The following is a 13,324-nucleotide window of genomic DNA, read 5'->3' as shown; positions in this document are numbered from 1 at the left end:
AGGACTGACTTCTGGGTAGACCTGGTTAGGATTGTGCCCATAATTTATTAATTTCAAGAATGCTCTGTGCTGCCTGCAGGGGCTGCTCACAGGGAAAAGGAGGACACTTAGGGCGCAATCCTAACCCCTTATGTCAGTGCTTTCCAGCACTGGCATAGCAGTGCCAATGGGACATGTGCAGTATCCTGCAGTTGAGTGTCACTCAAGGAGGCCTCCTCAAAGTAAGGGAATGTTTGTTCCCTGGCCTCAAAGCTGCATTGCCCTGATGTCAGTGGGGTTAGGATTGTGCCCTAAAGTTCTTTTCTAGGACATGAGGCAGGAAAGAGGACACCAGGCTCATCCTGGGCAGGACTGTGGTGGTGGGCAGGACTATGAGAGCAGAGAGATAGGAAGGAGCAAGAAGACCTCCAGGCAAAGGGAAGTCTCACAGCCCAAGCCTAGGTACGTCTACTCAGAAGTAAGTCCCACTGAGTTCAGTGCGACCTGCTGCCAGGTAAGTATGTCTAAGATTGCAGTCTTAGTTGCAGTTCCTCGGGAAAGGAAGAAATGCACTCTGTGCATGCTCGGGGGCATCGCGGTTTGTTCCAGGAGTGAGTGCTTCTTACGGTGGCACCTGGTTCCAAGAGTCATCGCCAGGCTTTGGGCGTGGGAAAAAGGGGGAGATCAAAGGAGCCGCTCCGCACTATGGGCAGGTGGGAGGTTTGGGGCGGGGGCGGGTCCCTGGTCGGGATTGGTCACCTGCGTGGGCGCGGCCGTGCAGGGCTAGTTCGCTTCTGCCTTCGTTCATTCATTCATCCAGCCATCCGCCGGGACTGCAGAGGATTCCACGATGAGCTGCGGAGAGTGAGTGTGTGTGTGGGTGGGTTTGTTCGTGGGAATGGGACACACTCGTGCCCAAGATACGGGTCGAGGTCTGTGTTAGGCTGCTCCCACGCTGCAGCCACCCTCTCATGCCTTCAACATGAGATAGACTGCAGGTTTCCAGGGCCTTAATCAATTGCACGGCAGGCAGAAATCCAACAGGAGATACTTTCCATGCTGCTGCACCTCCTTTGCGGGGGGGGGGGGATTCTAAGAATTGCCTGGGTGCCGCTTGACCTGCCCTAATTGGGAAAGGAAGTCGGGAGGAGTGTGCCTGGGAGGGTTGTGGGGTCTGTGTTCCAGTGACGTGAAGGGTGGGATGTGAGAGCCCCGGGGCAGGGAGGACATCTTGCTTGCAGTTCCTCTGTGAAGGAAGAAGTTTATTTATTTTTCACATCGTGCTCAGGGCTGTATACACAGCTGCTCCCCTCCTTTTGTATTCACAACAACCCTGTGAGGTAGGTGAGGCTGAGAGAAAGTGATTGACCCCAGGTCACCCAGGAAGTCTCATGGCTGAGGGGGGATTTGAACCTGGATCTTCTGGGTCTAAGTCCACCTCCCAAACCACTACAAACCACTACACTACACTCTCAGTAACGCACTCTGTGCATGCTCGGAGGCACCTGAATGAAATCCACAAGGCCCCTTCTCTTAACTCCAGGTTTAGGACAATTGTGGCCTCCCTGTAGACCCTTAAAAAGAGAAGCAGACAGACCCTTTCTGAGCCCCCTCCTTGTAAATGGTGCACCGCCATGGGAGGAATTTGCTTTGGATTCTGGGTTTGAATCACCAGGCATGTGAACAGAGCTATGATCTTTAAAGGCAAAGTATTAGTTGAGCTCTGAGATAAGGGGACAAGCCAAGGGTGCGAATGGCCTGGTTTGCCTGCCTGTGTCCAGTTTGGGAACTGAGTTCGGAAAAGTGATTGCTCATGATCAGAGGGTGGGGTAGAGAGATGGGATGTTTGGTGATGGGGGGTTGGAATTGTCAACTGGCTGTTGCAGCTCTGCTTTTAATAATGCGCATGCATTAATTGGTGACCTGCTTATGGCACGGAGTTTGAAACCTTCACCTGTGGATTTGGGGGCATCAAATTGTCATTAAAGGCAGAAGAACACTTGGCAACCAGCAGGGCAGGGACAATGGCTGCTCTTGGAGGCAAAGAACACAGTGCCACTTTTTAGATATTAGGTAGTTCTGTTAGTGCGCTGTTAGCTATTGCTTTTGTTGCATGCAGCCCAGGAGATGGTTTCAGTGCCACTTCTGGAGCTGACACTTGAGAACTGATTCATGAAGGTTTCTGTTTGGAGATGGTCAATCATTGAGGTTTTATCATTGAGGTTTTATCAGGCAAAGTATGCACCTCCCGATAACCCTGTGAGGTAGGCAAAGTGCCCAGTGGGAATTTGAACCAGGAGTTCTTTTTTCCTAACCACTACTCCACAATGCCTCACTGTCCCATCAGACCATTATGTTTGCTCACTGGTGGTCCTGCTGTGAGAGAGCAGCTGTGCTGGATAGGGCAGGGGCCGGCTCTTAACTTTAGATAATATTGTGCTGTTGCTTTGCAGGCTGCCAATGCTATTGGTGCATCTTATTTTAGGGGTCTCCATCTTTCAGGGCATCAAAATCTATTTGGGGTCCCATAGCTCCGCTTATAGCAGATGCCTGCAATACTTTTAAACAGGGCCTGCCGTGCAAAATGTGACCTTCAGATGCCTTGTCTGAACCAATTTAGAAGGATTTTGCCTTTGATTTTAATTGCTGCCCTTTGCAACGGACAGCTTAGGCTGTGGCTTGGATGATCTTGCATTTGTGTTTTTTGGTGCTGGTTTTAAATGGTTTTAAATGGCCACCCAGGTGGGCCCTTTGGGGACTGAAGGGGCAGAGATTCAAATATTTTAGACAAATGCAGCAGTGCAACAAATCTGCCTGTTATCCAAACCTCAATACAGGTTTGTCTTTTGGGAAATTGACAGAGTTGGGGCAACCCCCATCTGCACCGTTACGCGTAGCGAGGCAGAATTCTGAACTCTTCCACCTCAAAATACAGGTGGGGAGTTCTTTCTTTGGATCCTCTTCTTGCAGGGTTGGCCTGAGACCTCTCAGTGCTTGAGATGATGCACCAAGTGCCGCCCCTCCTTGCCTGTTGCCAATCGCCACCACCACTACTTCTCCTCCTCAGATTCTTAGAAACCAAAAGGGGAATGGAACAAAAAAGAAAGTGTGGAGGAGAAGAGAGTGATGGGCTAGAGCGTCCAATGCCCTAGCCTCACACCCTCCTCTCCTCCACACTACCTCTTCTGCTCCGTTCCTCCCTTTCTCTTTGATCCAGAGCAGTGGGAAGAGGGAGTGTTGGGGGCAGGCACTGCTCACCAATGTGTTGCTTGAGTATGAGATACTCTAGCCCTCTCCTCTCCTCTCCTCCTCTGCTTCATTCCCCTCTTCCTTTTTGTGTCTAGGGAGTAAGAGAAGTAGAGCAGAGCTTCATGAGTGGGCCATCCATCCTTATAGTCTTTCTTCTGCTTCTCTTCTTCCACCCCTCCCCCCCAATGTCCAATGTGGAGGAAAAGATAAACGGCATGTGCTGCAGCTGAGAATCACGTGTCCTCTCCTATTCTGATGGGGCACTTCAGATCAGCTGCTAACCCCTCTTTCTGCTTTCAGCCTCTTCCAGGTGTTCAGCAACCGGGCCATCGTGCCCCGCGCCGCGCCCGCTGACCTGACCCGGCGGCTATGCCTGAGCCACCCCCCTCCCATTCGCAAGTTGCTGGATTCCTACGAGGAGCTGCGGGAAGGCTTGGGCCACCAGCCCTTGCGCTCATGCTTGAACAACAAGCCCTTCATGGGCCCAGAAAAGCCGGCGGGCACCAAAGGCTGCCGGGGAAAGAAGAAGAAGGTGGTCTTCGCTGACATGAAGGGCTTCTCCCTCACAGCTGTACGGATCTTCTCCAAGATTGAGGAGGACCTTTGCGATTTGCACCAAGCTCTGTCCCACCTGACCAGCTTCCGGAACAAGCTCCGCAGTTCCCGCTCTGAGATGAAGAAATACTTCCTGGACTTCCCCCAGCCCTCGACCGACTACTTGGCTTTCCGCTACCGCCTGCAATGTGGGTTTGTCTCCTTGGAGAACTGCCTCATCCAAGAGAAGTCCCTCTCCGGGACCGTCAAGGTCCGCAACATTGGCTATGAGAAGAAAGTCTCCATCCGTATCACCTTCAACTCCTGGCGGAGTTTCCGCGACATTCCTTGCCAGTATATGCACAATACATATGGCTACTCCGATATAGATGTCTTCTCCTTTGAGGTGCCCTTGCCGAAAGCACCGTCTCCTTGTGGGACCATCGAATTCTGCTTCTCTTTCCAGTGTGGCCAGAAGGTCTACTGGGATAACAACCTTGGCAAGAACTACAGGATACGTCAAGTGGGGGCTCCACCTCCTCCTGGGGCTCTTTCCCGGCTGGCAAAGAGCGCCATTCAAAGCGGAGAGCCCCTGGGCACCTCCCGGGCAGCCGCTCTGGTCCTCTCTCGCTTACAGACCTGGAGGCATTCAGAGAAAGAAGCTTACTGGTAGGAACACTTTAGATCTCATGCGCTCCTGAGCTTTCTTGCTTGGTGCCCAATCGGCAGCTTCAGTGGCCCACAGCACGTGCCAACTTGCCGGCCCTTTGCTGTCATGCCCGCACAAAAGCACCAGCGCAACTGTCTATAACTCAGTCACCTGTTACTCGGGGAGCCAGTGTCCTTTTGCCTCTGGCAAGGATATCGTCTGCTCTTGAACTTCATGGAGAAAGGAGGACAGGCTGTGGCCAAGAGCTGTTCCCCACCCGAAAGCTGTCTAGCTTCAAAGCGCAGGCCAAGCGTGGGCCAAGAAGCAAGAGGGAAAGGTTTTGCTCTCTCCCTTTTTCCACTGTAGACTTGACATAGGAAGAGGGTCATTGCAGCCTGATTTTCTCAGAGCAGGCTAGCAGGGCTGTCAAAATCTAGCATAGCAATTTTTCAATGTCTTTCTTCTCATGGCACTTAGACTCTATGGTCCTCTCTATGGTCTTTGCCTCTTGTGATGTCATTTTCAGCTTCTAGGAGGACTCTTCTGGGTTCTGCAGCTCTATTTCTAGGGCAACTGTCTGTAGTAACAAATTGTCCCTCTTTCTCCGCCACCAGATTTCAGCCGCTGTGCTCCAAACTCCTGCGGCACACCTGTGGACCTTTCACGGCAAGCCAATGTGCTGCAGTGCACCTTTTTGAAAATCGCTGATCTAGCATAGCATAGCAGCTAAGAGGCTCAAGCTGTGACCCAAAGAAACCGGCTCTACTCTTTCCTCTCTAAACGATGAGCCAGTGTCTCAGCCTCGTGCCTTCCTCTTGCATAGCGCAAGAACAAAGGCGCTGGCCTACCTTATAGCGTTGTTGTAAGGGACACTGAGAGAATTGCATAATTGCTATGGACATACTTAAAGTGACCATCCTATATTGTGCTATAAGTCCTGTGATGGGGCTGACTTCCCAGCAAGTTTGTGTAGGACTAAACCACACAGAGCTATATAAATTGGAAGTGATGTTTCAACATTGTCATTCAGTTCCTCTCGATTAAATAAGCCAGGCAAGCCCCAGCCCTTCCTCCCTGAATGGAGCAAGGGGTCTAGGCCACCAATGTAAGGAGTTCTGCATTCTGCATTCGCCTCCAGATAGGAAAGGCCTTCTTCAATATAGGTCTTGTTATTGCTGGAAACACAATGCCAAGTTGATAAGTTGGGAGGCCTGGCCAATGAGGCTGAATCACAGCTGACCCATGTGGTCAGACTGTGGGGTTGTTGCACAGCTGTAAAGTGAACCAGGATGGTGTAGGGCAGTGTTTCTCAAACTGTGGGTCAGGACCCACTAGGTGGGTCGCAATTTCAAGTGGGCCACATAGCACCTATCTGAGCAGCAATTGAAAATACAGAATTGGAAATACAGCATACAGAGCTGCTGGGGAGGGTGAGCTCCTGGTGGGAGAGAGGCCTGGTGCATTGCCCTGAAAAGGTGAGAAGATGGTATGCTGGAAAGGGGGGAGGACTGTGTGATTGGAGAAGGATCCAAATCTGCTTTGACTTCCAAGCTGGAGTGTTTGAATTCTGAGTTATAACAGCATGAATGTGCTATGTAATGGGACCTTTGGCTAATCACAGCTTAGGTTAGAAACCTAAATTGGTGATGTCACTTCTAAATTGATGATATCACTTCCAAGTTAATGACATCACTTCTGGTGGGTCCCAACAGATTGTCATTTTAAAAAGAGAGTCCCAGTGCTAAAAAGTTTGAGAACCACTGGTGTCGTAGTTTGGGAATTGTAGTTTGACCAGGTTCAAATCCCTGCTCAGGCAGGAAGCTTCCTGGGTAATTTGGACAAGTCACTCTCTCTCAGCTTGTTGTGAGGACAAAAGCTGGCAAGAAACCATGTACACCACCCTAAGCTCTTTGGAGGAAGGGCAGTATAAAAATGTGAAAAATAAAAAGTGGAGAAGGAGGACTGATTTAAGTGGAGGAAGCAGTGGAAAAGAGAGAGGTGTAGAGCCTTTAACCTGCTCACGATTTTTGCCTCCAGCGTCCCTTCCACCAGCCTTATTTCTCCCAGTGAGAATCTGAGACTGGAAGTTTTCAAGGAGGAGAGGCAGGGGCAAAAATGCCCAGGGAGGATTCAGCCCCCTCTTCATCTCTTCACTCCACTTCATCTCTCTTACCATCCTGTCTAATTAGCCCTGGCCAGTACATGTACATCCATGCCATTTGTATGTTAGATGGGGTGAGGGGGGGAAGCTCCTTTCACAAAATGTGCAAGCCCTGCTCATCTTCAGCTCATGCTTGATACATGTGCATGAAGAGAGACTAACTTGTACACTTGGCATGAAGCTAAGGTCCTTGCCACCCAGAGGTGGGCAAGCCTCTGCATGGAAAAGTCTGCCCCAGTGTTAGCCATGTTTATTCTGATTTGGATCATGTCTATCCCACTTTTGCCCTCCTACAGGCCATGACCAAAGTGCTAACATAGAACAACCCCTGTAGAAAAAGGACATACTGCAAAAAATGGAGCTGTACACATTTCCTGTAGCAAGGAGTTCCACATGCTAGGTGATGTGGAAACAGCCTTCTCTTGAATTCCTGCCAGTGGAAGTATGCTCAATTTGGGCAACTGGTAAAAACAGTCAAGACAGTTTCACCAGATAGATGTGGGGGGGGGGGCAGCCCTCTAGGTACCTGTCCTAAACTGGTCAATACAGGTATTTTAAAGGTAATCACCAGCCTCTTGTCTTGAAAGCTATTGGCAGACAGTATTTGCTAGTAATCTCACCCCCTTGCACTTGTTCTTACCCTCCTGCCAAGAATTTTCCTCTGTCTCCTCTTGGTTTCCATCTGCTAGAGTGCCAGTTCACACTTGTGTGTATTCCCACTTGTTGACTTAGTGCAGCAGAATGTGTGAACAGATTCCACTGAGATGCTTTGCATGGAAGATGACACCAAATAATGGAGCTTTTGGTTCTGCAGCCTTAAGTTTGAAGTGGTTCGTTTGCACAGATCACACAGAACCTTGCTGTATGTTGCAAGTGAAGATCAGGCATGTGTGAACTGACCTTCCCCCCCCCCCCCCCAGGTGCAAGGTTGCACTGGGTAACTCTTATAATGTAAGAACTAGAATGAAGAGCCTCTGGCTGCTGTGGCTCCCCTCTGTGCTTCTAGTGTGCTAACTAGATGTGTGTGATCCTATACACATCTTCTCAGAAGTAAGTTCCAAATTAATCTGTGGAACTTCTTGCCACAGGATGTGGTGATAGCACTGGCTAGATGCCTTGAAAAGGGAATTGGCCAGATTGATGGAGGAAAGGTCCATCACAGGTTACAAGCCACAAGGGGTACATGCAACCTCTGGGTATTAGAGGTGACCCATCTCTGAATGCCAGATGCAAGGGAATGGCACCAGGATGGAGGTATATTGTTGTTTTGTGTGCTCCCTGAGGCATCTGGTGGACTGCTGAGAAATACAGGAAGCTGGACTAGATGGGCCCTTGGCTTGATCCAGTGGAGCTCTTAAGTTCTTATTGATTTCAAGGGGATTGCAGCCCTGAACAGGTGCCTGCAATTGTCTTCTCAACCATGTTGGCATGTGGGGCAAGCTGTCAGCTCCTAGACAGTAGAAATGTGAACACAGAGAAGAACATGGCAGCCGAAGTCTTTTGTTTTGCAAATGTCTCCTGTCCACAGATCTCTTTCCCTTCTTATTTTGGTGCCCTCAGCAGAGTTTGATTGTTGCACCAATGGCTTCTATCATGTAAGGAAAGAGGAGACAGCGGTCTGGGCAACACATGCAGTAGAACACCATAGCAAAGTCCAAAGCAGTCCCATACTATCACTTCTGCATAGTTCTTTACACTCCTCAGTCGAGAAATGTCATGGGGATTCCCCACAAGTAGAAAACTAGCATTTCAGGGGACAAGCAGGTCTAGAATGCATCATCCTCCCTGCAGGGCTGGAGCTTGGGTGTGTGTCATTCACACTTGCAGGCACCTCAGGAAGCATTCAAGAAATAAGAGTCAGAATGTCAGAGCCCAGTAGGACCAAAACAAAAAACTCTTCTACTGTGTTTGTAGCAGTCTCCAGGCAGATCTTTTGAGAGGCTCACAGGTAGGACATGATGGTGACATTTCCTTCTGATCATTCCCCCCCCCCCACCTGATATGTAGAAGTATGCTGCCCCTGGCCATGGAGGTTTTATCTCACTGACATGACGCATTGCTGTTCCTCATCCGTGAAGTTTGACTAACTCCAATAACCCGGATGTGATGTGACTGTAGTATAGGGCTCAGCTGGCCAATGTCTTTGAGGTCCCTGGGGAATGGCATGCAGGTCAGGAAAGAAACTGGGAGTCAGAGGAGTTCCACAAAGCTTGTGATAGCCTGGAGATCCACACTAATCACCATCCTTGATCAGGGGGCATTTGAGCAGATGTTCATTTGGACCCTGGGGTATGATTTGGTGCAGCCAGACCAAACAGTTTGGGACAAGATACAATATTCTGCCCTTCCTGGGCCCCTTAGGTGTCCTCTCCTCCATTGTATACACCAAGCACGTTTCTAAAAGCCATTTAAGGCTCTGATTGAGCTGGACTGACTAGAGAGAGTAAAATAGTGAATACAGTAGTAGCTGTGTCGACCTGCACCCAAGGTTCTCGCCCATGTGTATTTTGGATGCATGTATAATACCAGCAGAGCTGTGACTGCTGCCTATGTCAAATCTTGGGTTGCAGGGTTGAAAGAGGGTCACTGCCTGAAGCCTTGGCAGCTGTTTCCAACCAGAACAGAAGTCAATGGATATGCCTGCATGGAGAACTATGGTGGTTGCTTAGCAATTGGGGTTGCCATCCTCTGTCCCCATAAAGCTCCTGTGTCTTTATCAGCTGCAGGGCCTGTGGATGCTGAATAGGTAAAACTTTCCTTAGAATTGTCTCTCCATCAAGGAAAAAAAAAATTCTCACCTGGTGAATGTACTACCTGCCATTCAGCTGGTTATGGCACAGGCACCCTACCAGGAAAAAAAGCTGGCAACATCAGCCAATAGTTGCTTGTGGGAGTTTCTTCTGTTTTTCCTATTGGCAAGGTTCCCAAGTTGGCCTTGGGTTTTTTGCTTTGCCTTGTTGTGAGAAGGGCAGCCTGTCCACAAGGTGATTGAGGTAGGTGTCTCAAGGGGTGGGAGAGTACCCTGGTTTCCTTCCTCCTGCTCTCTGGATTTGAAAAGGAATAGGGGAATGGAGCAAAGGAGGAAGTATGAAGGAGCAGAGAAGAGAACCGTGGCTGGAGTGATTTTGCAGAGGCACTCTAGCCCACTATTCAACTCCACCCTTCCTTTTCTGCTCTGCTCCCCCCCCTTTCAAATCCAAGGAACATCAGCAGCTGGTGCACCAGCAAGTCAAGGCTTTGATAGTACATTGCATTTGGTGTGCAGTCTCAGGCACCTGGAGATTGTCACCTGACCCTAGCAGCCCACCTGACCAGGGCGAATGAAATGAGAATGGAACGCCCAAGGGGGAGCTGCTTACTACTTGCAGGCCCAGCAGTAGCACAGCCCCACCTAGCTGTGTTGAGAGCCGCTGAAGTGAAGCAACTGAGAGCCTGAGCTGGAAGTCCTGTGTTCAAATCCTGACAAGCCACTCTTTGAGCCTCGATTCCCCTCTTGCATTACGGGTACGACTGACCTACCTTTCAGGATCATCGTAAGGAATCTGGGGAGGGAGAAGGACAGAACCTAGTTCAAAATCTGGCTTGCATGGGGTGGAATGAACCTGCATTATAGGAGAATCCTGGATATTACTGTAATGATTAAACGGGGGGCTTAAGGGAAGCTCACCTCAGTTTTGCACAGCAGAGCAGAATAGTGCAAGTAGTGGCAGTTGTGAAACAATATTCTTTTAAAAATTGTGTTTCAACAAGGTCTCTGGTCTTCTTCAGGCACTTGATGTGCAAGAGGCAGGTGCCCCTTCCAAGCCTGCGTGTCCTTCCAAGCTCCTTCACCTGTAGCCGGTCATTAATCTAGCCCAAGTCACCTGGATTTCTTCTGCTGGCGTCATGGAACTCAAATCCTGTTAGTGCAGCATCCTCTCCAAGCGTGATTAGCAGGCGATGCGGCGGGTAAGGCAGCAAAATAGCCCACAGCTGCAGCTTCTAAGCTGAGAGGCCATTTGGGAGGAAAGCCTCTTTGGGGGTACTGCATCCATGGCAGGTGAAGTTCAGGTCACTGCGATGGCATCAGTGCATTATTGTCTGTCGGAGAGACTTTATGGCCCTTGCTGAGGCTGCAGTGAGCTCTCTCCACCACTAGAGAGCAGCCACAGGAAAATTGCATGGATTCTTCTCACACTCATCCTGCCTGTGCCAAGCTGCTGAGAGCTCAGAAGCAAAGCCCTGCACTAGAATCTCAGATGACTGAGAGCCAGGATGGCACAGTGGTTTGGGAGCTGGACTTAGCCCTAAAGATCCAGGCTTAAATCCCTGCTCAGCCATGAAGCTTCCTGGGTGACCTTGGGCCAGCCACTATCTCAGTCTGACCTACCTTACAGGGTTGTTGTGAGAACTAAAGGAGGGGAGGAACCCTATGCACCACTCTGAGCTCTTTGGAGGCAAGACAGTATGAAAATGTGAATCGTCTCCCTCAATGCCAATCCCATCTGCCTCTAAAGGGCACATTAGGTGCTCCTGACACCTGAGACAACCATCAAAGAAGCAACCCCTCCTTGTCTGATGAACTGCTCCTAAATCATGAAGCTTGGTTGAGCCACAACCATTTTTCCCACATTTCCATCCTCTTCCTTTCCAACACAGCTAATCCAGTGAGTGAGAGGCATTGAGTAAGGGGGGCAGAATTTGGCAGGCTCTCTTGTTTTGGTTTGATGTCCCCCAAAGGGGATGGACCACTTGAAGAGCTCAACCTGTTCCTAACATTAGCAGCTAAGCCAGTAATAGCTCTGGAGGGGGAAAGTCACTCACTTTTTTATATAGAAAAGGATATCAGAGGGGGTGGCAGCCAGCCCTTTTGCCAAGCTCACACATGGGATGCAGATGTCCAAGTGGACTCAGTCAGCTGGATTTGTTTGATGCTACGATGGCAACCTGGGCAGAATTCATCCATAAATGCCTTTCTGCAATTCCTACCCAAGCTTTCCAATCCTTTTTGAAAATCCAAGCTTTTTCAATCCTTCTGGCACTATTGCTTGCACCGAAGTGGTTTTCAGGTGTATTCTAGAAGTGGATGATCCTTATTTGCCATCTTCTCACAAGAGGGTAGGGAGGGATTGACATAGACATATCCTATACCTCCTCCCCTGACGTTGGCATGAAGTTGCAACAGCATCTGAGCTGGCATGCATCTAAATGCACCCATAGAAATCCATGGAGAGAAAATCATTGCCAAGAACTCCCAGCGTCCCCCACTCTCTCCATCCCACCCACTCCACTGTGACAAAGCATAGGGCACAGGTTCAACTCTGCAGCCAATCACAGAACTTCCAGCCCAGGACTTAAGCACATGCCAAGGAGGGCACTAGGGTATATCTATGTCCTGGTAAAATGCATCCCCACTATAAATGGGCAAAAAACCCCATACATAACCCCATATATAACCTCAGCCTCTTATTCCAGCTCAATTCCTATCTTTGCATTTTAAAAGTATTTCTTTTTTAAAATACAAAATACAATTTTGTACAATACAAAAATTTTATACAAAATACAATACAAAATCCGTTTCTGCCAGGGCCTTTCTGGACAGTCAAGCAAAACGGGAATTTGACCTCATTTCTAACATTCCTGCTGCCAGGGCTTGATCAAGGTCCCAAGCTTGGCTCTCTCTGCAGTCTTTATGTTTGCCTTGTGGCTTGTCCCAGTTCCGCCCCTGGCTCCCTCCCCCCAAATTCCTTTTAACCAATCAGTTCTTCCACTGAGAGCACAAGCCTATGCATGTCTACTCAGAAGTAATTCCCATTGTGTGCAATGGGACTAACTCCCAGGGAAGTGTGTTCAGGATTGCAGCCATACAGCCCAATCCTATGTAATTCTACTCAGAAGTAAGTCTCACTGAGTTCAATGGGACTTACTGCCAGGTAAGTGTGCATAGGATTGCAGCCTTAGAGCCCAACCCTATGCATGTCTACTCAGAAGTCAGTCCCATTAGAGTCAATGGGGCTTACTCCCAGGAAAGTGTGGCTAGGATGGGCTGTTAGACCCTTGCTCTGGGGACGCTTGTGTGCTTATTCTACATGCTTGTCTCCTTGTTTCCCTTCCCTTGGCCTATAGCAATCTTAAAAGTATTTCTTGGCTCTGTGTGAGTGACATAAGAGGAATCCAACACTGGCACTGCTGGGCCTCCTGGTGCACAGTAGCCTCTGCAGCAAGAAATGCTGTGGCATCCCTGTGTCAGGATGTGGGAAGTGATGTGGTAGCCTTTTGTGTGTTGAGGTCATGGAAGAGTTGTCTATTTGTTGTCATGTGTCCATTAACTCCTTCCATGCCCTGTCCACGTGGGGGGGTGTGCCCATGCCACCCAACGATTGGTGCATGCTGGAGGTGTTGCTGGAGGTGGATTGGTGCATGCTGGATGTGTTGCTGGAGGTCCTGGCTGAGGGATTTGCACCTCGGGGAGGGGGGCAGCTTTAAAGATCTTTTCTCCTCCTGCTTTGGTCTGGGCTGGTAGTTGCCAGGCAGAGTTGCCAGTCTAAGTGGCTTAAGTAAGACTGCACTGTTTTCGAGGCTTTAACCCATTTTTGCCCAGAAGTGTACACATTTGGTCCCTGTTGAGTACATGCAGTGCTGGGCAGAAATGGTCTGGTTCCTGTTAATGGTGCTGATAACACCCCCCCTTCTGTCTGGATCTTAACAATTTGCCCAGAGGCACTGTGTCTCAGTGTCGTAGCTGGAGGGGGGGCAAAGCACTCAGACTGGCT

The 13,324-nt window shown here is 49.5% G+C and overlaps 1 protein-coding gene across 1 annotated transcript; it reads left to right on the top strand.

The window, feature by feature from the left end:
- The first annotated feature begins 829 nt into the window (after positions 1-829).
- On the top strand, positions 830-4,435 carry LOC136662533 (protein phosphatase 1 regulatory subunit 3C-B-like). The gene is made up of 2 exons (XM_066639783.1): positions 830-843; positions 3,529-4,435. The coding sequence occupies exons 1-2, from the start codon at positions 830-832 to the stop codon at positions 4,433-4,435; spliced, it is 921 nt and encodes a 306-aa protein (XP_066495880.1).
- Positions 4,436-13,324: the final 8,889 nt, after the last annotated feature.

This window comes from Tiliqua scincoides, chromosome 11 (assembly GCF_035046505.1).
Source record: "Tiliqua scincoides isolate rTilSci1 chromosome 11, rTilSci1.hap2, whole genome shotgun sequence".
NCBI classification, from domain to species: Eukaryota; Metazoa; Chordata; class Lepidosauria; order Squamata; family Scincidae; genus Tiliqua; species Tiliqua scincoides.
This window is presented reverse-complemented; position numbering and strand designations above follow the sequence as displayed.